The 22,086-nt window shown below is 42.0% G+C and overlaps 1 protein-coding gene across 2 annotated transcripts in view; it reads left to right on the top strand.

Annotated features, from left to right (window-relative positions):
- HPS4 (HPS4, biogenesis of lysosomal organelles complex 3 subunit 2) overlaps nt 1-21,629 on the top strand; it is a 54,353-nt gene extending 32,724 nt beyond the window's left edge. Inside the window, exons 9-15 of one of the 2 annotated variants that reach the window (XM_018564633.1) lie at nt 6,644-6,674; nt 11,193-11,289; nt 12,216-13,116; nt 17,613-17,745; nt 20,154-20,262; nt 21,174-21,353; nt 21,401-21,629. In XM_018564633.1, the coding sequence (XP_018420135.1) occupies nt 6,644-6,674; nt 11,193-11,289; nt 12,216-13,116; nt 17,613-17,745; nt 20,154-20,262; nt 21,174-21,345 (1,443 nt within the window). In that variant the 3' untranslated portion in view covers nt 21,346-21,353; nt 21,401-21,629. Of the gene's footprint in view, nt 1-6,643; nt 6,675-11,192; nt 11,290-12,215; nt 13,117-17,612; nt 17,746-20,153; nt 20,263-21,173 lie in introns of both variants that reach the window. The other variant, XM_018564632.1, reaches the window with a different exon arrangement.
- Nucleotides 21,630-22,086: the final 457 nt, after the last annotated feature.

Raw genomic sequence — 22,086 nt, 5'->3', positions numbered from 1 at the left:
CTTTCTCCTGTCTTAACTGACAAACTGTCTTTTTTGACATTATATATATATATATATATATATATTAGTATCATTTTAGTTGTTGTTGCTCTTCTTTACTTTTTTGTGAAGTACAGTTATTACATTCCCTTCCACCTATAGTCCTATTGTAGCTGAGGCTTTTCGGGGTTCATTACTACCGGTCTACATTTTGGCAGCTGTATTTTATCATCAGTACCTATGCAGTTTGCACAGTCTTCTTTCCTTGTTGCATCTCTGGTGCAGATTCCACTTACTGCCATGTATGCCCACCCATCAAGAAATTCGGACCACTGCTAAGACGCTGCTTTCTCCAATATGGCAACTGGAACCCACAGAAGCAGGTGTCAATGAAGTGAGCATGAGTTCACATAGAGAGAATGCTTGGTGTTATGATGGATATAGATGTAGTACAGGTGTATTAACAGTGGATTCATTGTGTGCTTTTTCTGATGGATTCATTGTTTTCCTTTTTTTAGTTGCCAGTACATTCTTTGTAACCCCCTAAATGAGGAGGGTTAAATAAACAGTAACCTCTAGTTAAAGTACAATGCCTTGATATCTGGGCTAGGCAAATGCATAGACAGGAGAGGCACCCTTCTCTTACTCGTACAGTATTTGGCTTGAGTATGTACAAAGACACTGTACAACAAGCTTTCACAAAGCATTTGCCAGCTAAAAGCAGTTTGTTGAAGCTTTTAAAGCACCCTTCAGCTCCAGTTTGGGATAATTATATATAAATGTTAATGGGAGTGCTGACTGTCACTTTAAACCAGCTGCTAGGTGGCTTCACTCATTTTCAACACTACTTGTAACTTGTTGAAAGCCTGTTGAAGCCTTCTAGCAGTGTGTTTTAAAGTGGAGTTGAAGGGTGCTTTAAAGATTTCTTAAATCTGTCTAAATGTTTTGCCAATGCTTTGTAAAAGCTTGATGTACTCACAGATATCTGAAGCCCATATGTACAAGGCCTTAGACTGCTTTACAGGAGATAGTTCAGGTCATGACTTAATGAAGGAACAGAGCAGTTATAGCCATCACATCACAAGTACATGAGGACGACAGGCTAAGGCCCCATTCACACAAGGGTGGTTGCGCATCAGCACGGTTTCCGAGCTGATTTTAAAAGGGCTGTTTGGGGAGTTTTTAAGTGCTTTTCAGCGCTGAAACGCAATTAAAACGCCCGAAACTGCGCTGAACAGCGCAGTTCCATTGAAAGCTGTGTGGAAACCGCACTGATTAGTGTGGCAAAAAAGGGTCCGGGAGCAATTCAGGCGGGGGGCAGTTCGGGTTGCGTGGTCGCATGAACGGTCCCCATAGCAATGTATGGGATTGTTCATGTCGGCGGATCCGCACGGCCGAACCGCCCCGGTGTGAACGGGGCCTAAGTGAAGACAATCCAGAGGATACACCAGATCCACAAATTGACCCCAGGTAATGGAAACAATTTATTCTACAAACAGTGCAGTGTAAGGCCTGGTTCACAGCTGGCGTATTGTCACAGCTGAATAAGCGCAACAAAATTCTTCACAAAAAAAAATCCCATTCATTCCTATGGCTCCTGTTCACACCTGAGCGTTTTGTCGCAATAAGCAAAATGTCTATTGCTGGAAAAAGTACATGAGCTTCTTTTTGGCAGATTACAGCACGTTCTGCCCCTGTAGACTCAATCAGAAACGCTCAATGCAATTGTTTGTGACTAGAGGTGCACCGAAATGGAAGTTTCAAAACGAAATAGAAATAAAATGTCAGGGCGAAACTGAAAATGTTTTTCTTTTTTTTCACATTTTAAAAATATTTTGTTATAAACTTTTTAATTTATTTTTATTCATTTTTTATTCAATATTTTTATTTTTTACATTACTTTTAGGGGCTTCGGGGAAATATTAGGAGTCTAAACAGACCCCTGATATTTCCCTTTTTAAAATAGAAAAAGAGATTGAGGCCACAGAGTCCTCAATCTCTTTTTCTGTATCCCCTGTTACAAATGAACAGGAATCCTCTATACTTAGTGTTCCTGTTCATTCATAACATGAGTACATGATATGTTTACTATAACTACAATCATGAATGAACAGGAGGTGATGTAGATCACTTCCCATTCATTCATAATTGAGTATATAGTAAACATACTATGTCCTTAATTATCTACAAACACTCAGCGATCGCTGAGTGTTTGCATTGGCTCTCCTTTCTGACACGCTGTCACAGGAGGCTGAGCGAACGGTGCAGGGAGGAGAGCTCAGCCTCCTGTGACAGCTCGGGCTGTCCACACACCTATCCACAAATTGACCCCAGGTAATGGAAACAATTTATTCTACAAACAGTGCAGTGTAAGGCCTGGTTCACAGCTGGCGTATTGTCACAGCTGAATAAGCGCAACAAAATTCTTCACAAAAAAAAATCCCATTCATTCCTATGGCTCCTGTTCACACCTGAGCGTTTTGTCGCAATAAGCAAAATGTCTATTGCTGGAAAAAGTACATGAGCTTCTTTTTGGCAGATTACAGCACGTTCTGCCCCTGTAGACTCAATCAGAAACGCTCAATGCAATTGTTTGTGACTAGAGGTGCACCGAAATGGAAGTTTCAAAACGAAATAGAAATAAAATGTCAGGGCGAAACTGAAAATGTTTTTCTTTTTTTTCACATTTTAAAAATATTTTGTTATAAACTTTTTAATTTATTTTTATTCATTTTTTATTCAATATTTTTATTTTTTACATTACTTTTAGGGGCTTCGGGGAAATATTAGGAGTCTAAACAGACCCCTGATATTTCCCTTTTTAAAATAGAAAAAGAGATTGAGGCCACAGAGTCCTCAATCTCTTTTTCTGTATCCCCTGTTACAAATGAACAGGAATCCTCTATACTTAGTGTTCCTGTTCATTCATAACATGAGTACATGATATGTTTACTATAACTACAATCATGAATGAACAGGAGGTGATGTAGATCACTTCCCATTCATTCATAATTGAGTATATAGTAAACATACTATGTCCTTAATTATCTACAAACACTCAGCGATCGCTGAGTGTTTGCATTGGCTCTCCTTTCTGACACGCTGTCACAGGAGGCTGAGCGAACGGTGCAGGGAGGAGAGCTCAGCCTCCTGTGACAGCTCGGGCTGTCCACACACCGCTCTGCCGGACTGTGACAGGAGGCTGAGCGGTGTGGGAGAAGAGCCCCCGGCTGCTCACAGCGCTCTCCTCCTGCAACGCTCGGCCGCCTGTGACACTTTCTCTCCTCCCTGCTAAGATACAGAGCAGGGCCCAGCAGGGAGGAAAGAAAGCAGGGATGCACCGATGTATCGGCTGAAAAATTGTACTTTTCGGCATTTAGCCGATGTGTTTAGGCGGCTGATATATCAGTGCATCCCTATTTGTGACACATTGATGTAAATATGTGCGCAAAATCTGCTTGCAAAAATGCACAACTTAATGCATGCAGGTAAAATGGGCACAAAAAACATGCACAAACGTGCAGCAAAAAAACACTTGTTTTTATGTTGCCACATTTTATGTTGGTCACTCACGGTGGTCTAATGTTCTGTGTTTTTGCTGCTTGTGTTTCAATGTTCTTTGGAAAACATGTATATAACATACTGTGGTGAAGACCAGGTGGCAGATGTGTAAATGCTTAAAGCGGACCTGTGCTAAAATGCAAGGTCCACTTATTTCATCAGGCATCCCACCCTCATCCTAAATCACTGCATGATGAATGTAAAGAAAACCACACCTGTAGGGAAAACAATTAGAAAATATACTTGCCTTTATAGCCGACCTGCAGGCAAGGGTGATGTCACAATCCTTCCAGTGAGATCCTAAGGGTGCCCACACACCTTACGATAATCCCGGGAAACCAAAAGTCTTGCGATGGTTGTAAGGTGTGTGCCCAGCATTAGAATGCTGAGAATCCCAAATCTTGCAAGAAGCTACTGCTGCACTGTTTCAGAGCATCTTCTTCTGAGATTTGATATGCTCCGCAATCTCAGGATCTTGCCGGGAGGATTGTGAGCCCACTCTCTCCAGTGTGGAAGCCCGCTGTGAGATAAGTATAGTTTTCTAAGGTTTTCCCCAGATATGGCATTTTTTCAAAGCTATTATGTGGCAATTTGAGACAGGGGGGAAGGGGGGCGGCGACTGATGGAATTAGTTCTGCCATCTTAGTTCTGTTAGATGTTGAATGCGCAGTTTGATGCAGCAAGCATGTCTGTCTTGACCGTCTCTAGATACCAGAACCTAGACCATCCAATAAAACTTTACAGATGGAGTTTACATTCGTAGAATCAGTAGGGATGCACCGATACGGATTCATTATCAGTTGGGATGCTACGAGTACCGGTACTCGTACTCACCCAAATGCTCCCGATGCCTATCCCAATACCAGAACTTCCGCTATCAGGAAGCCGGGCAGCGAGTCATTACACGCTGCCTGGCTTCCTGATTGACTGGGAAGCCGGCTCCATGCTCCCTCGCCACTTGGTGACGAGAGCATTGAGCCGGCTTCCAGGCCAATCAGGAAACCAGGCATCATGTAATGACTGGCCACCCAGCTTCCTCATTGGTTGGCGAAGCCGGCTAATCAGAAAGCCAGGCGGCGAGTCATTACCTGCACCCCCGGCTTCCTGATTGGCCAGAAAGCCGTCTTCATGCTTCCTCGCCACCTGGTGATGAGGAAGCATGCAGACAGCTTCCCTGAATAATCTGGAAGCCATTTATCACACGCCACCTGGCTTCCTGGATGGGACTTCTGGTATCCGTATTCAGTGTTGGCGAGTACCGAATAAAGAATATCGGTGCTCATACTCGATACCGAAAAATCAGTATCGGGTCATCCCTAATTATCAGAATTACAGAAGCATTCTCAGAGAATGCCGTGTTTCACAGACATTTAAAGTGTTGTATATACATAACAATAAGTACTTTGATTATTATTCTGATGATCTTTCCCCTGTCATTGGTTATACAGTGACAAGGTGTTACATCCCTGATGATGATATTGAGGTTTGGTCACTATGACTGTGCTCTTAATGATGATTCTGAATTATGATTGTACTCAAAAAGTGTTGCACTGAAAGTACTTTCTTTGGAGCCTCCAATTATGTTTCCACTAATGATGTGGGATTATGTTCTCTCTGACTGTGCTCCCAATGATTATACTGAATGAAGTCTTTTGAAACTGTACTCCCTGTGATGATGGTGAATGATGTCCTCTGTGCTCCTGGTGATTATGTTTAGTGGCATCCTCTAAGGCTGTGCTCCTGGCAACTATGCTAAATAATGGCCCCCGGGGGTTCTGCTCCCAGGAACGTTGCTAAATGAAGTATTTTGGGGTTGTGCTCTTGGCTATAATGTTGAATGATGTCCTCTGTCTATGTGCTCCTGGCAACAATTTTAAATGACCTCCTCTAGGGCTGTGCTCCCAGTGCTGATGCTGAACATTGTCCTGTGGGGCTATGTTTCTGGCATAAATGCTGAATGACATCAGACTGTGACTGTGCTTCTGGTGAAGAAGCTAAATCATGTCCTCTGGGACTAAGCACTTAGTGACGAATACTAAATTTTCCTCTGGGGCTGTGCTACCCACGCCAATGCTAAACCTCATACTCTGGGGCTGTGCTTCCCAGGCCAATGCTAAACAACATCCTCTGGGGCTGTGCTTCCCACGCCAATGCTAAAACACATACCCTGCGGCTTTGCTCTCAACAAGGTTGCTACATGATGTCTTTTGTGGCTGTGCTCTCGCCCAAGAACATGATTGACATCTTTTGAGACTGTGCTATCAGTGATGATGCTGTATTATGTTCTCTGAGTCTGTGCTTTCAGTGTCTATGTGGAATGACGCCCTCTAGGGCTGTGCTCCTGGTGAGAAGTTGCCAGAAATAATAAAGGCACAGATAAAATATGATGTAATGCAGCTAGGATATGCAAGGTGATGGTCAAATGATGTTGATACAAAACTGTATTTGCAGTTAAAGGAGAACTATGAGGCGACTCACTGAAAATCACTCACCTCATAGTTCTAGCCGACCTGCGACAATGAAACTGTCACAGGTCGGCTCAATAGATCGGGAAGTGAGCGAACACATACCGTCGCTCGCTCACTTCTCGATCCTGTCCCTGCAGAGAGCTGTGACTGTCGCTCACTAGATCTAGAGGCAGGGCAGGTACAGTTGCCTATCTATAGGCAGGGCAGGTACAGCTGGCTCTGCCTCTAGATAGGCAGAGTCAGCTGTCAATCACACATGCTGGGTGGATCGAGACAGTAATGTCGGGATCCGTCCCGGCTGCGGCATCTCATTATACTGCGAGCTGTAGCTCGCGGTATACAGAGCTTTGGGTTACGGGAGAACACTAGTTTGTGTCCTCCCGTTACCCTTAGGAGAACTATGGGGAAAAGCACTGACCCCATAGTTCTCCTTTTAGGTGTCTTTTAATCTCTGCTGACGACTATGTGCATCAGTTTTCGGCTTCATCTGGAACATCCCTTATTTATTTTTTTTATAATTATGACTCGCACTCTATATTAGCTTTTTTTTATGTGCTGACATGACATTTGCTAATATCACATAAAATTGCTGAAAGCAAACATAATTACTTCAGAACTTTGTGTTCTCTTTACAGTCACCAACAGCAAGCGGCTCTCAAGATCATGGTAAGAATGCTGACCAATTGTGAATTCAGTCTTGGGGGTTTTATATTCTGTGGTAAAGATTTAGTTGCTGTGAGATCAGCAGCTTAAATGAATGAACCTTGCACTGTATTGTGGCTCCCAACACCAAACTGGTTTCCTTCAGTAACAGAAAAAAGAACTGCTCAAAATGGCCACAATGGTAACGAAAACCTGTGGCAATAGAAGTACAGAGGTTACCATTGTTGACTTCAACTTTATACATGCTAGTTGCCTGGCTGTTACACTGATCCTCTGAGTTCACTGCTTTTTGGAGTCACTTCTATAAGCTGGCCACACACCTTACAATTATTTGCAGATTTTCTGTGGTCAGATGGAAAAGGTGCAACGGATTCCTCCATCTACACTTAACTGTGTGGATGGAGTAATCTCCACCTGGGCCAATCTGTTGCACTTTTTCCATCTGACCACAGAAAATCTGCAGATAAATTGTAAAGTGTATGGGCACCTTTTAGAACAAGTATACAGATCCCGGCTTCTGACATCACTTACTGCATACTTGTACCATGTAGGTGCTTAACCGAATTGGTCAGCATTACAGCCAAGTAGCCAGCATTCATTAGGTCAGCAATGGCAGCTATCATATTATTTTTCTTATTAGAAGTGTTTTTGTAAGTTTTACCTTCTTACCTAGCACAATATCCCCCAATTTCCTTGTTGGAGGCAGGCTGTTTTAAAAGGGCCACCTGTTACCGATCCCTAACATTTATGCACAAGGTATGGTGTAATGTGAAGGACGTAATGCATCATATGGTGTATACATGGTTTATGCCAATGTGGCACAATGCTTCTCTACAAAACTCTCTAGATTTGAGTGATGAAAATGTGCAAGCATTTCTACATCAGGTCTTTGAGGGGTCTATCCTTACATTTTTGTACAGTTCTGCAAGAATTAACCTGCACCTCCCCACTAACACTGCCCCCCTTCCCATTGATCTACATTCCCCAGACCAGGGACACTAAACAAGGCCTAACATCCAAGGTATACTCTACTTTAGTCTTCTCATCCAAACTCGCTAAGATGCAAGGAGGGGTGGAGCCAAGATTTGGGCACCATAGACTCAGACCAGTGGAACCAGGCACTAGAAGTAGTTACTAATTGCACCCATTCGCTGACTCAAAAGCTTACATGGCTATTTATAATACACAGAGTATATCATACTCACTCCAAAACAGCTGTTTCATTGTGGTTACAGAGACTCTCCTCTATTCACCAGGTGTGGTCGGGACATAGGCATGTTGATTTGATCTACTGTGGTGCTGCCCTAAACATCATAGGTATTGGCAATCCATTTTCCATGCAGTGAACTCCCTATATTCCACCACACTACCACTGGATCTGAGAATTTGCTTTTTTTTGTATTTTGGAATGAATTTCAGAATCCTCGGTTCCCCAATTACCAGATGACTGGATTACAGATTCATCGTAAGGAAATGAATTGCCAAAAAATGGACTTCCTCTAGTCCATCTACATTTCCTCAATGGCAGAATACCGTTAACTCTTTGCTTGAGAGGGAAAAAATTAGTCTACCAATATAGAGGATGTCCTAATAAATGTAACACAATCTGGGAACGTTGGCCATCATCCCCCTCAGTGGCTCCAACACAATGGGGGGAATTTATCAAAACTGGAGCAGACAAAATCTGGAGCAGCTGTGCATGGCAACCAATCAGCTTCTCTCTTCAGTTTGTTCAGTTAAGATTTGAAAATAAGAGAGAATAGCTGATTGGTTACCATGCACAGCTGCTGAAGATTTTGTCTGCTCCAGTTTTGATAAATTCCCCCCAATGTAATTTTGACTGAAGTTTTGGGGCCTTCCGTGGTCCTAAGGACATGCCCCTATTTTCTCTATACCTGGCGCACCAGATGCATGGCAAGAGTACTACTACTTTCTCTTTTTATACCTGCCTTTGACATGACACAACGTTTTAGGTGATTGTGTACTGTTGATCTTATTCTCCATGTATCTATAACACCTATTGCATTCATGCACAACTGCTCTGTTCCTCTCCTAAATAGGGCTGCTTGGTGGACTTGGGATTGTTGCACTCTACTGCACATTACATTGGTGTACTGGACAGATATACATAACGGAATCTTGCTGTGCGGGATAATAGTAAAAAAGCAACATGAGTTCTAAACCCCCCCCCCCCACACACATAAAATGTAAATTGACTCTTAACTGTAGATGCCTGTAGTATCCCTCTGAACTATCACTAATAGGAACCATGCTGGTTACCATTGCCTTCTTTTGAAGTGTAAGTATGCTTATAAGGCAAGGCAGAAGTCCTTTTGTGCACGCTTGTTTCAAGTTGGGGACGCAAAGGCTTGGAGTCAAAGGTTCAGTGTGTCCAAAGAAACACACCGCGCTTAAAAAGTAAATAACATAAATGTATGCAATAAAAAAAAAAAAACATTTGTATTATAATTTTTGTTTGTATTGCATATATCTGTTATTTACTTTTTAAGCATGGTTTGTTTCTTTAGATATTTAATAGGGAGTGGTTTACTCACCTTTAACACTGCTGCTACAATACAGGGGGATTAGTGTTAGGCTAGGAGAGCGGATCGTTTTGGAATAATAATTATAAAGGTTCAGTGTGGCAGCCAAGTGTTGGTTATGTGTTTAGATGAAGCACTGAGATCTTGAGGAATGTTGAATTAAGTTTTACTTATAAGAACGTTGCATATGTGTATGGCAATACATCGTCAAAGAGGAAACCTATAAATCATATATAAATATGCCCAAGAGACTGAAATTGCAATACAGCGCCATCTAGGGCTCAAAAGACATAGGTACAGTCAGCAACACAATCGGTATACTGTTGTATTTCCAACACCAGGCACATTGGGGGAATTCATAAAAATTGGAGCAGACGGAACCTGGAGCAGGTGTCCATGGCAACCAATGGGCTTCTCTGTTTTTAATCTACAAACCTTAACTGAACAAATTAAATAGAGAAGCTGATTGGTTGCCATTGACAGCTGCTCCGGATTCTGCCTGCTCCAGTTATGATAAATTCCCCTATTGTGTTTTGGCTGCAGCAGCCTTCATATTTAGTCAAGACAGGTTTACTTTATGGGTTCATTTAATAACTGTGGGGTACAGGTTTGTCATTCCCTACAACTGGGAAGTCTGGTGTCGTTGTTGGTACACTGCTTGAATTTTGGCCAAGATTTTGCAGTCAACTTTTGTTGAGGATGAGAAGGAGCTGGACTGAAAATTGTCAGCCAAACAGTGACTTCTGCCTATTGGCTGCAATCACTGATTATGTAATGTGACAGTTATTGGCCGTCAGAATACAATAGCCAGCAGAGGTTGAACAAGACAAAATGCTGAGTGTATGGCCAGCTTTAAGATGTGGATGTGCAGATAACAGTATTCAAGCTGAACTCCAGGATAAGCAAATATAGTCTAAATACAATACAGAGCCATGTGTATTCTTCCTTGAATCTTGGTGTGTGTTGTGCATTTGTTTCAGATCTGTGCAGTAATCCAGTATGAAACTGCCTTTGTTCCTATAATAAGGAGTTTCCTATAAGAAGACCAGTCTCTGTTGCTCTCTTTCCTTGTTCAGGCCTGTCCCGTAGTTTTCTTTAGGCAGCTTGAAGTGTGTGGGGCCTGTTGGATCCTGCTCCTGGTCCTGGTCCTGCTTTCTGCACAGGTTATATGGAGTGCAATAATGGTTTGACTTCTACTTCTACAAAGCAATATGCGAGCTTGCAAAGGCATTCGGTGCACACAAAGTAGATGTATATGCTTTATGGGTATTAAGTATATTTAAATGAAAGATTTTGGACTCGGAGTTCAGCTTTAAATATACTCTGGTCATCAGTATCCAATTTATTTAGTTAGGTATGTATGTACTACAGAGTGTTGGTTCTGGCGTTTTTACGGTGTGGAAAAAATGACGTGCTTTTTAAGGTGTTTACATTTTACATATCTGATGAAAAGATCTTTCGGGGCCTCCGCCAATCAGTTTTACAAACTCTTGACAATAGTGTAATGCCCTTGTGCACCTCACAGTTCTAGCTAAATCTTCTTGACTTTAGGTAAAACATAGAATATCTGTAGAATTTCAGTGCATTTGTCTCACAACCCAGCTACAATATATGCCAGACAGGATGTTGCCTCTCTGCAGAGTAGAGCTGTCTCATGTCTTAAATGTGCTTATGAAGGCTAACTTTCATGCTTACAAAAGACACATTTACGTTCCCAAGTAATTTGTGAAAATAAAATTACCCACGCAAATCCCGCCCCCTCTCCCCCCCTGATTTACTTACCATTAGTTTAACAATCCTATCCCCTCCGCCGGTACTGGTGTACTATACGTGCCCTGTACTGCCCTGCGCTATGGATTTAAAATTTCACTCGCAAATTGCAATTCAATTGTCACCTGAGCGCGCTGACCAATGAGAAGTCCTTCTTGCTAAGAACTTTACTTGTAAGTGAACTTACCCTTTTAATATTGTTTTACAGATACTTGCTTACCACAGGACGTCAACATGATTCCGGTATTTCTAATGGAGAAGGAAGCAACAGCACTGCGCCAATACCCTGTCCAGTGGATGACCAGGTAATGAATGAGAAGTGTTAGCCTAGCCATTACTGAAATCTGAATTATGAGTGGATGCAGGTAAGCTGAATGACTCATTTGGCTTTTTATTTCTCTGAGGGGCTCCAGTACCTGATATAGTTCCTGGTTCACGCCATACCGTCACCACAGCTGAAGAGCAGGGATAGAGACCTAAGCCCTGTCTAAGCTCCAAGTTTGGTATACTGGGCTTCTTCTCTCAGACAAATCGATTGGTGAGGGCCAATCCATTATTTCGCAGGTAGCAAGGTCTAACCCATTTGTCTGCAGGAGCGAGTACTAACTTGAAGATAACACAGGGCTTAGGTCTCTCTTTTTTACCTCCATGTGACAGTGCTGAGTCCCTGAATGGCTAGCCACCATTGCTGTTGTGTAGGAGGAAGCAGCGTAAGTTGCATGCTCCTCCCCCCCCACCCCCACACCCCAAGCAAAGCATCAGGACAGCAATGGGAAGTATTCGCAAATGGTGAGGCCAAAGTTAAATTGCACATGTTGTTTGGACCTGCATTGGGCAAAGTACATATTCACCTTAGAATACTATTACTATCCAGTACCTAGTGTTCTTTTTACATTGCGCAATATGTTCTCCGTTTTGTTCATATGGAGATGCTAGCAATGAAGTATATGGCCACATTCCAAAGGATAAGGTGGTATGAGGTCATTGCAGAGGCTAGAGCAGGCATTGCAGGGGAAGATCTTCATGGCTGGGTCTCCAAAGTTACAAGAGTCCCTTGTGTGATTGAACCTATGATATTGGACTATGTAGTGTTATCAGATTTGGGTGAAATTACCTAGGTGGTGATTTCAGATTGGTTGGAAACGTTCTCTGTTGATCATTGTTCAGCTTCCATTCCATGCTTAAATATTCTGTTTTTACTTTACAACATTACACTTTGTTTGCCTTTTAGAATACCAAGTTTTTCAAGGAGAACATCTAGCATGTCCCACAGCCTCAGTGAGGAAGCACAAATCAATCGGTCACACATCTCAGAAGCAGACTTCCTAGATGAAGAAAAAATGCAGGAATCTTCTTCTCTGACAAAGGTGGACCTTTTAGAGCAGTCCTCTGTGGAAATTGTTACTAGTGAACAGGAGAGTGTTATCTCAGACACTGCTTGTGTTAGCACCATGGTGCCTACTGTCATACAGAGCTCCTCTCCAGTACAGCAGATACTTCACCCAGGTGACAAAGCAAAGCAAGAGTTTATTAAAGTGGGGGACCATGACAATGTGTTCACAGACACCAATCCGGAAAATATTTATCCAGTGGCTTTTGATGACCAACCAGAGGATGTATCAAAAAGAGATTATGAACGCAGAAGTGATTGTTTGTCCACAGGAAGTTATGCAACATGTTATTCCACAGATGAGTTAGAGAAGAGCAGCCCTGAATCTGGCTTCTCCAACCCAGAGGACAGTAAAGATACCATAAAAACCCAAGTCCTAGAAGGCCAAGAAGAGCCTCCAACTAAGAAAAATAGCTTTCTAGAAGACCCTCAAGAGCATTTACTTAATACAGTTGTGAGTGCAACAGAGTTATTGGGCATTACAGAAGGTGACACTCAAGTTACTGCAAAAGGTAGCGCAGAAGTTATTACACAGCTATATGAAAGAAGCAGTAAAGAGGACATTCTGTCAAACAGAACCTCTAGCATCACAGACTGGACCTTAACACTGGACTCGAATCCATCAATCAGCAGCTCGAAACTAGTTAAGATGGTATTATATGTCCATAATGTGAACGGCTTAGTTCTGTCTCTAATAGCAGAAAACGATTTCAAATACATCAGAGAGTTCATTCAGGATGTGGTAAGTTTTATTCTATCTATATCTACTGTAGACAGCACATAGTTTGTACGGCAAGGCATATTTTTCAAATGTTTTTCTGGACTTCAAGAAACAGATTTTAAAGTGCACTGGTGGGGATTTAGTTTTTAAGCTATAATAACTGTGCAAAGCAGCAATGCTCTTTATCTGGGAACACTGCGATCAAGCACTGCAAATATCAACAATGATGAATACTGCACAGGTAAGGTGATATATTTAGTGTACTGACACTTCCAGGTGTTTACATGCCATATCGGACTCTCTTGATAGTGCCCCCGCAGCCCCAAAATGGAAGGTGCAAGCACTGTACAGAGACCACTTTGCCACAAGTCGGCTCTAACTATGAGGATAAGTGGAGATCACTCACCTCATAGTTCTCCTTTAACTTGCTACTAAAAGTTTTACGAACGTTTCGATCATCTGCCTTTTTACGATCTGTAATCCGTAGTATGTGTATGTGCTGAGAAATAGTTTTGCATAATATTTAAAAGACCAGTCAACCATAAAGTGCTTGTCAGTAACCTAAACTTATTAGTCTTGCATACCTTTCTTATAGCAGCCACAACATACATCTGTGACTTCTCAAAGTATTCCCTGCATGTCTTCTTAGTTCCCAAACCAGACAGCGCTAAAAATGCCAATGTGTACTTCAGCTTTAATAGCATGGGCAGGGTCACACATGCCATTGTAATATCATGGGCATTATACCAGGGCTACAGCGTACATCTGAAGCTGATATATACAGTACTGTGAAAAAGTAAGTACACCCCATGGAAATTGTTGCCTTTTTCAACGGTCTATTCATTTTGTATGAACAGGCAATGGTTAGATGTTCATAGTGCCTACAGTTAACAGCTAATATACTTGAGCAAACAATGCATACAATTGACATGTTATATTTATTCTCAGAATTGAAAAAAATTTAAAATGCTGATTTGTCACATGTAATTGGTAAGTACAAAGTAAATTAGAATTCAGTGTTCCAGGTTAGGTGCCAATGATTCCAATTTCCTTAGGGAGTATGCAGGTGGAATCGCAATAAAACCTCAAGCTTTCTAGGGTTTGGTGTTCTCTTTTCTATTGATGTGTGGTGTCATCATGCCAAACTCTAAAGAGCCTGTGAGTCTGGCAAGGTAATTAAAAAGATTACAAAATTATTTTAAATCATTCTCCTGTAAGAAAAATATTTTACAAGTGGTGTAGCCAATTAGCACAGCAGATCATTTAATGCTAAAAGAAGTCTCCAAGAGCCAGAAAAATCCATCATAGGATCTGCAGGTAACTCTTCCAAGAGTTGGTTTCAAAGTGCAGGCATCTTCAATCAGAAAGAGATTTAACCTTTGATCCCCAATAATGATGAGCTGAATGTAACTAGGTTTGGTTCAAGAGAGGTTTGGCGAAAGGTTAAAAAAATTATTGGAATTTGCAAATGTTTCCTGAACCCCATAAACCCCTATGCAATGCATAACATTTTTTTAGAAACATTCCGTTCCGGGAGCGACACTTTTGAAAAGGTATAAGTAGCCAAAATTATGCCAAAGGGGAGGCAAATGAATTGGAAATGTTGACCAGTGATTGCAAATCCAAGAAATGTTTGTAACTGTGTGAATTGGTACTTGGAGATAAGCACCTGACAAGTCAACTGAGAGCATTCAGTCCCCTGGACTAATTGCATGCAAAATGGATTGGAGAGACTCAATCTTGAACTTCTGGAGTTCTATTTTTTTTTTTTTCTGCACTACTCGGATTTCTCTTGATCGCATACACAGTACTGGCCTCTTTGTAGATGTCCACAGTGAGAAGGTTCTCTGTGGCATCTTGCAGAGGTGCAACGTCTGTGTCTTTTTTATGGCAGGATCTTGAGGCCAACTGCCTATGCCTTGACCGAAAAGCATGGTCTCTGCGATTTTTCACTTTGCTCTTGACATTCGTTTTTTTTTTGTTAGGATTATTTTTCTTATTTTTGTTTTTACCTAATGGAGGCATGGTGGTCATCTTGGGCAGCATTATCCTTTTGTGCTGAGAGGAAACCGTCTTTAAGAGACAGTGAACTAACATCCGTATAAAGAACACCATAGGCATACATGGAGAGGGAGCTGGTGGATTAACATCAGACACTGCAATAGAACCTACCAGTGCAGAAAGGTAAGCAGGAGATGAAAGGAAAAAGAAAGTCAGCACCCAGCAGGCTTCGGTATGAGCTGCAATGCTCATTGCCATAGCCACTGTCAAACTGCACCTAAAAAGCCCTCTGCTGGCATCCTGACAAAAAGGCCTTGTCCCCGGCAACCACTTGGTGCCTCGCATGTTCACAATGCCACCAGAGTTTTGGGTGCCATTATTGGATTAGGGCGCCTGGCCAACAGGCCAATTAAGGAATGGCTAGATGGAAAGCATTGTATGGGTTTTGCTATTTTATGGCTTTGGGCTAAGGGTAGGAAGAAGGACTTTGAGGACCTATGCTACCATATAGCTTCCCCATACTCGTTTTACAGGCTATTTGGGAGGTCCTCACCCAGGAAAAATTGAACCTGGCTGGCTAGCTGGCTGCCATGAAGGAAAGCAAAAAGAGAAGGCGTAACAATTCAGGAAGAAAGCTATAAAAAAAAAAAAGTAATAAAGTTATCCCTTACTGTAGAAAGACAAACTATCCAGTCTATTGTAAGGACAGAAAAAATTAATTATCTGGCAGGCTGTGCTGAAATGTATTCATATCCAATCCCTTGGGGTTGGAGGGGCAGAGTCTAGCCCCTTTGGTATGCTGCCATGATGCTCCTGGAAAAGAACTTTAGGACAATACAATAGTTTGTCATTGAATATATAGGCAAGTACCAAGCTTTCTGGAACAATGTGCTGTGAACTAATAAATCAAAGATGGAGTTGTTTGGCCACAGTAGCAGTAGACATACTTGGAGCAAACCGATGTCAGCTCTTCAGGGAAAGAACCTCATTCAAGCTCTGAAGCATGGTGGTGGAAATGGTATGGTTTGGCCTTCTTAGTCACGTCAAAGCCTTGGTGGCTTGCACTCATCTAGTCAACCTTGAATTCTGCATCATATCAAAGTGTACATTACCAAATTCACCAAGGAATAGCTCAGGAAGAAATGGTGGAGGGTTATGGACTGGCCTACCAAAGCCCTGATTTTAATCCCATTGAAATATTGTTTGGGAATTTGAAACAGGCAATTTATACAAGGAGCCAACAAACATCTTGCCATTGAAGGAATTTTGCATAGAAGAGTGGTCAAAAATTTGCAAGGTAGACTGTTATCCAAACAACCTACAAGACGTAATACCTGCTAAAGTGGGTCTTACCATCTTCTAAGGCCAAGGATTTACCTTTTCATCCAAATACCATTACAGCTATTGAGTTTTTTCTTAAATGTTGTAAGAGGCAAATTGTCCTTGTATTTTTATTCAAGTATATCACCTTTTTCTGTAGGGACTGTGAATGAAGGTCTGTTTGCCTTATCAAATATGTTAAAAAATTCCATTCTGTGTGCTTCCTTTTTTACATGATGGTGAGTATTGGGTTGCAGCGTGAATTGAATCCATATAGGAGGGCTTCTGACCCATGCATAGATACCATTTGGTTATTTTTTTAGCTTTGATGAGCTCCTGAAACTTTTATGTTGGCCTTATACTAGCTAGCTGTTACAAGCAAAGAGACCAGTCAGCCATGGAAAATATCCGGATTAAAAATTAGAAAGACCAAACTTATGTATGCAGCAGATCAGTGTTGCCTCAGCTGAACAGATTTTCTATCAAATAGATGGGAATTGAGGAGAGTACCACCTCAACAGGGACATGGGCAGCAACATCTTCTACAAGCGTGAGGAAGGTTTTAAACCTGTCAGGAATTTTTGCTTTCTTGCCCTTATGAGGGATATGCCCTCCTCCTTCCTGTCCAGGAAAAGAGCATAATGAACTCTATGGGGACATATTTACAATTTCCTGTCACTATTTGGAACGCTAAACTTAATGAAAAAAACAAAAACCTTTTGTTTTAGGACTCAATAGCTATTGTTCATAAAAGGCACACAACTATCTCTCCCCACTTTTGTACAGCTCATTACAGATTTTAAATGATCAGATACAGCCTGAAAACAAACAGCTGTGGTTTAAGAAAACCCATAATGTTCTGTGAAATTTGTGTCATGGGTCAACCCAGTATATGTTTCATCAGCTACAAATGTGTAAACTTAGAAAAAATGGATTTCAAACCATTATAGATTGCCATTAAGCCCACAAATGTGCATTTATCCTTTAAATGTTTGCACACCATAAACAATTTAATGGATTTTACTTACAGTAGAGGGAGAATAATTTAGCGTTTCCAGAATTTAGGAGAAAGTATTTTTGGGCTGTTATGCTATATTCATAGTGAGCCATTTTTTGGCATCATAGGACATTTTGCTGGATGCAACTGAAAGACCAACCTCTATTAACCTATCCTCTGTCTTTACTTTGCCCTACAGTATGACAGCACCTTGGCTTCTCTGAATGGCTTAGAAGTTCATCTGAAGGAGACTTTGCCCCATGACAACAACAATGTAGCAAAAAGCACTCACAACTTTACCCACTATGATTTGATCCAGAACATTCTCACAGGTGCATAATGTAAACTGTATAAGTCAAATCTGCCTGCTACTTGCTACACACATGACTACTGCTGCTGCTTGCTACAAACAGAAAGTGGTCATGTCCATTGCGTGGGCTGCCCTGAAAACACAGCCATTAAATTTTTTTAGCAACACTGGAGCAGACAGAATCTGGAGGAGTTGCCCATGGCAAACAATCGGCTTCTCTCTTCAGTTTGTTCAGGTAAGATTTGAAAATGAAAGAGAGAAGCCAATTGGTTGCCATGCACACCTTCTCCAGATTTTGTCTGCTCCAGTTTTGATCAATTCTCCTTCTTGATATGTGTGTTGGTTTTTTTTTTGCTTTTGTTTTTTTAAATATGGATCTTTGCTATTTTACTGAAAACGGTATTGTTCTCCTTTTATTCCATGTTCTATAGTACACTTCATTGGTGAAAATAGATTCAGCAATATTACTCCAAGCCCCACACTGAGACTGGGTTCACACCTGGGCGTTTTTCAGCGCTGATGGAAGCGCTGAAAAACGCTCAAGAAGTGAAATCCTGTTAATCCCTATGAGCATGGTTCCCACCTGGGCGTAAAAGCGCTGAAAAACGCCCTACGCGCGAAAAAGTACTTCTTTTTCACGCGCAGGAGCAGATTTGAGCGCGTATCTATTGGTATTCTCGAGTGTGGCTCGGGGTTAATTCTCTGTACCAAAGCGGTAACCCCGAGACACGCTCGGGAATACAGCGTAGGTCTTACCTTGTCCACGATCCCCGCTGTGTCCTCCGGCCGCTGCCGGCATCCCAGTTCCGTCCCTTCTGAGCGTCCGCGTCACCGGGGGGCGGAACCGGCGGGAAGTTTCAAAGTTTGGGTTGTTTTTTTAAACGAAAAACAGAGGGAAAAAAAGGGGGAAAAAATAAAAATCATACCGCCAGGGAGGTTAAAAAACGTGCGTCGAACGCACGTTTAATTGGACAGAAAAATGCGCATAAAGCGCGCCTATTAGGAACGCCCAGGTGTGAACCCAGCCTTAAGCTTGGCTTCCAACAATGGGTGCAGGCAGGGCACCCAAGCTTGTTTCCTCTCTCAGTCCACCGTGCAAATGGAGCAAAATGGCACACACTGAAATCTGCCTAATATGCACTTTATTTGCTAGGATGGTCCTTTTGTAATCCCTACCTGGGATCTATGATTAAGCCCTCTTAGGTAAAGCATTTGCAATAGCAAGGGTGTCCCATGTCGGGATTATTATGGACCGTTCCAGTGAACGAAGTAGAGCTTTTTTTTAAGCTGATTTCGGTGTGTGAGATTTTGCACTCTTCAGCTGTCCAGGTCTGCTGTTTTCAAGGACTGATTTACCACCCTGCTTCTCAGTCACCGGCTTTAACAGCATGACTGTTGAAGCTCAGGTTCTAAGGGCTGGTGGCTCAAGACTAGGAAGCCCACTTCCTGCAAGGTCCATCTTCAGGTGTGAAAGGTGTACTTTGCTTGGTGTGAGTCTAAGGGCTTTCACCCCAGGAGTTGCTCCATTGGACTAGCCCTCTCTTTAATGCAGAACCACACAGTTCTTATTACAATAAAGGGCCAGATCTCTGCCCTTTCTATTCTGTTTCAGAGACCGCTGGCTTCCTACTCTCTAAGACCTTTTGTACGTGGAGTCTGCCATGTGGTCCCCTAGTACGTATCAGCCCCTTTTTTATGGCACTTCAGAAGCCCTGTTTGAATCTATCAGAGCTATTCCTCTATCTGTTTTAATACACAAGGCTGTATTTCATGTGGCCATCACCTCAGCTAGGTCCGAGCAGGTGGCTTTATCCATGTGGTATTACAGCCCAGGTCTTTTTTTGCTTCCCATAGTAATCTTCTTCACGTTCCACCTAAATCAGGACATCCTCCTGCCCAACTCCAGTTCATCCAAAGCATCATTCCCAGTTCCTTCATTGTTTTTGAATGTGGTTCAGTCTTTGTTAGTCAACCTACCTGTGTTCAGCAATACTGCTTCTTAGGTCAGCTCTTTTACTCACTGGACATAGGTGATGATGCTGATTCACTGCCCAGTGAGAAGGCAGCCATAGAGAAGCGACATTGGAAGCTGAATTGCTGAACCGGGAGGAGGAATTGCTTATTTAACAACAGTGTGTGTTACTTGTCTAGATGTGCAGTATGTATATAACAAGATGGACTGCACAGAATTACAAATCCTTTTGGCAGGGTTCATTCCCTCCAGCTGAGCAGGGCACTTTTTTTACACTATTTTGCGACAGCTCTCTTACAATACATGCATTCGATGGTATTTAAAATGAATAGACACTTTACTAAAAAATACAATCACTGCAAGGCATTCCAGTGCACAGCTACACATTTTAGACTGGAATGAATGGTCATTATCTAAAGTTGTACTAATGTTGTGCCTCTTAATATCCTTTCATACAGCTAATCTTCCATCTTCATCAAACACTCAAGACCGCCACTTCCTTCGAGCTGCCAACCTAATCCACGCTGACTTTAGCGCACATCCTTCTCTCTTGGAGGTTACCATAAGGTAAGAGTATTTCCTGCAACCGGAAATCTTGCAGAACTGGTGGTTCAGCATTATAAAGGGATATTGCAGGTTCCACACGGGTGTGCATTTTATGAATGAGATGTAAAATGTTGAGTAATTGCTGTAGTGTCCATGGTATCTGCTCTTCATTTTCAGTAGCCCCTTTTGTGTGGTAGAAGACCAACGCTGCTCATAACCTTGTGGACACCAACTGTATGGTGGTGGTAGCATTATGTTGTGTGGTTGCTTTCATTAAAGGGCCTGCAAAATGGGTCAGAATTAAGGGCAAGGTAGAAGAAGTCAAATAGAGGGCAATCAGAGATGTTTCTGAGTTTTTTGCTTTTTCCCAGAGCCTACTGACAGGATGGGGAACCCAACAGAATTTTCTGCCATTGGGAGTGCTTTTGTTTCTCTGAATTTATAGTAGGATTTTTTAACCAGACTATTTGGATCAACTATTTAGATGTTTAACTTGCATGGTATTGGGGCCTCACCCAGAGCTTCTAACATTACCAAGGTTCCACAGGTAAAATGCACTATATGTAATGCTACAGAGGACTGTCATAGATGGCAGACACAATACAGGGGAGAGTACATGCTGCAGGATACTGCAGTGACTTGGGACAGGTTATTGCTAAAGATCACTGCTATTACACCACCTTTACAAATCAGCTTTCTCATTCCTAACTGCTCAGGTCAAAGGGCCACACACCAAGTACTAAAGAGTCGCATGTTGGGCGCTAGGGATTAAGATTGTACAAGCTGTTTCTGGTGGTTTTATATTCTATAAGTCCTACTTTGTCACTCTTTCTTTATTTACAAATGGATTATAAATGAGAAAAATAATATTTAGAGCAATATTATGTTAAGTATCCTGTATGTTTTATGTTTTCTTCTTACAACCTTTACAGAAATGGTTCTTCTGCGGTCTTTGGTTGCCAGAGCAGTGTCCACGAGACTTACTTCCAGCAGCTGTCACCTCCCTTCCGCAATTCAGGAGGTCCAGATTCCCAGGACACTGCTTTCATGCTACAGAGCAAAGCCAAGCAGAAGCTGCTGAAATATGGGCTTAACCTGCTGTAAGACACTTCCTCAAAGCAAAGATATTCATTGGACTTCCATTCTGGGCTCAGGCTTCCATTCTGGGCTCAGGCTTCCAGGACACTTTCTACATATTCCAAATATAAGCACTGCAAGACTTTCACTGCAGTTAATGGACCATATACTAAGTCATACATTGTGTACTTCTATTATTGATGAACCCGCTTCTGACTAAAATCTTCCACATTTGTGTCTTTCTAATGCCACATATTAAAGCAACTTTTCAACCCTGTATATGTGCTGCTGGCTTGTAAATGTTAGTGGCAATAAATGTTAGATCACAGCCATCACTTAAGCAGAAATCTGTTTCCTTTAGAATGTTCAACGTTTCAGTCAAGCGGCTTTGATAGAACAATAATTTCTGGGCTTTTACAGGAATCTAAATATTCTTTATACTGAAATTTGGGTACGGCCGGGATCAGTGGATGTAACAATCCTTATACAGTATATTCAGAATTAAACTCTAAAAGCAACACTGATATTAAAATGCAGATAAACAGAATATTTCTGATTTAATTGATCTGTGAAGTGAGTGTTCGTTGTCACTAGGGATGCACCGATATCGGTTGTTCGGTATTGAGTACCGATATTTATCTTTCCGTACTCGCTGATACCGAGTACCGATACCGGTACTTCTGCTAGCATGCAGCTGGCTTCCCGGGCAATCAGGAACCCAGGCAGCGTGTCATTACCTGCAACACGGCATCTTGATTGCCCGGGAAG

The sequence above is a fragment of the Nanorana parkeri genome, unplaced genomic scaffold (genome assembly GCF_000935625.1).
Source record: "Nanorana parkeri isolate BGI_ZX_2015 unplaced genomic scaffold, ASM93562v1 scaffold767, whole genome shotgun sequence".
NCBI lineage: Eukaryota > Metazoa > Chordata > Amphibia > Anura > Dicroglossidae > Nanorana > Nanorana parkeri.
The sequence above is the reverse complement of the archived record's forward strand: the minus strand, read 5'-3'. Positions and strand labels throughout refer to the sequence as shown.